This window comes from Mus caroli, chromosome 10, assembly GCF_900094665.2.
Source record: "Mus caroli chromosome 10, CAROLI_EIJ_v1.1, whole genome shotgun sequence".
Taxonomy (NCBI): Eukaryota; Metazoa; Chordata; class Mammalia; order Rodentia; family Muridae; genus Mus; species Mus caroli.
This window is the reverse complement of record NC_034579.1, coordinates 34,650,253-34,652,081: the sequence shown is the minus strand read 5'-3', so window position 1 is coordinate 34,652,081 and position 1,829 is coordinate 34,650,253. Positions and strand designations below refer to the sequence as shown.

The 1,829-nt window shown below is 46.1% G+C and overlaps 1 protein-coding gene across 1 annotated transcript in view; it reads left to right on the top strand.

Moving 5' to 3' along the window:
* Positions 1-632: 632 nt before the first annotated feature.
* Positions 633-1,829, top strand: part of Ccn6 (cellular communication network factor 6) — a 12,498-nt gene continuing 11,301 nt past the window's right edge. The window contains exon 1 of the mRNA XM_021175287.1: positions 633-841. Within this exon, the coding sequence (XP_021030946.1) occupies positions 794-841 (48 nt within the window). The 5' untranslated portion in view covers positions 633-793. The remainder of the gene's footprint in view (positions 842-1,829) is intronic.

Here is a 1,829-nt window from a genome sequence, read left to right as displayed (position 1 = left end):
AAATGGTTCAAATTCATAGTAACTTACTTTTTAGATTTTTAAAGATTGTTTTAACTGATACACAAAAACAAAATTATATGTATTAATGGGCATCTTGTAGTGTTTCATATGTTAAAAACATTCTCACTATTTCTAATTTGGAAAATCTAATTGGGAAAACCTAATTGGGAAAACCTAGGGTTAATTTTCTCTTGTCTCCCACAAAACTACAACTGCAGATAGGAGCCTAGTTTAAGCAAATGTGCTGTGGGGAGTCTACTTACACCCACTAGGTTAACCCCTTATCATTGCCCCGGGGGTGATATGTGTTGGAGTATAGGACGACATGGGGTGGGGGCTGTTCACCAGCTCAGCAAATGCCTCTAGAATCTGCTGTTGGTAGGACATGAAACTCAAGTGACATGAAATGGGGAGAGACTGGACCAACACCCGGCAGAGAAATCAGAGACACCAAGGGCAAGGTGGGAAAGATGTCCAATGCCACCCAACTCCTGGAAGACGGGCTTGGATCTCAAGAACAGGATGCTGGTCCTCCCTCAGAGAAAAGCCTCTACTTGCTCTTACATAGTCCCTGTAGGAAGGCGTTGGCCCCTCCTTGACACACACTGTGCAGACCCAAGGAGCTTCTAGAAGTCCAATGAAATACGCAGGGCACTGGGATAGATCCTCAGACGGAAAGTGCAGCCCGGGAGTCTGAAGCCCAGGAGGTGGAGACGTGGTTCCCTGTGCAGGAGACAGGGGAGCTTTGTGCCGGGCGCTTCTCCATCTCTCCATCCTCCCACGGTCCGGCAACATGCGTAGGCTCCTCTTTTGCACTCTGCTCATTACTGGGCTGACACAGGTAAGTCCTTGTTTCACATTCAGACTCCAGCTGTACATATCCAGGCCCAAAGTAAAGCTGCAAGGTAGAAATGGGGGAAATATACGGGTAATTATTTAATGAGAAATGGGGAGCCATTTTCCTTTCCAGAAAGTTCAGTTTTAGCTTGGGAGTTTCGTCTCGATGCTGGACACTTCCCCCTTTGAGGTGTACACACTGAAGCCTTCTTGCAATGTGTGAACAGTCCACTAGTGTTCCCTTATATCTATTTACAGAGTCCACCCCAGCTCTCGGATGGGTAGCACTGACCGCCACAGCTGTAAACATGATCCCTTCATGAAAGGTTACAGGCGCGGGCGGGCGGGCACAAGGGCAGGCGGGCTCACCTTTCCACAGCTTGCAGCATGCAAAATGCTCCTGGCAAAAAAAACGGGTTTGGCAATGATTTTTCCCCCCCCAGTTAAGCCTGTCCTTGTTTGAAAGGAACGCTTAGGAAGGAACATTTAGTTTTAAACTTTTACTATTACTTTATCTTTTCTCAAGCCTTGGGTCTTTCACTTTTTGTGAGTGAATCTGTCCGTGGAAGCTCTAAATAATTCGGAGGGCAGAGCATATGAAGTTTAATTTAAAATGAGCAATTCATTGCCTTAGTGTTTTTGAATGAGAAGATTAAAGCAGCGTTGTTGATTTATTTACATGAAGGTCATTGCTGGCTCTGACCTCTTCCGGTGACATAGAAAACATGGAAGGCTAAGGAGTTGGATGGAGCTGAACCTGGCCGGGGCAGCAGAGGTATTCTATACAGTAAGGGGAGTTGTTATGCTGTCTAGAGGTGTGAGGTTTCAGAAGGCTCCTAAGAAGGATGGCAGCGATGGGTTCTTCCTGCTGGCACAGCTGGAGGACATTTCTTCAATAGCTCTGTGCCCAGCTCTCAGGAGAGGCAGGTGGTTACTGTCAACTGAGGACTAGGGCATGCATGTTCTTTTTCTTTTTTTTCTTTTTTTTTTTT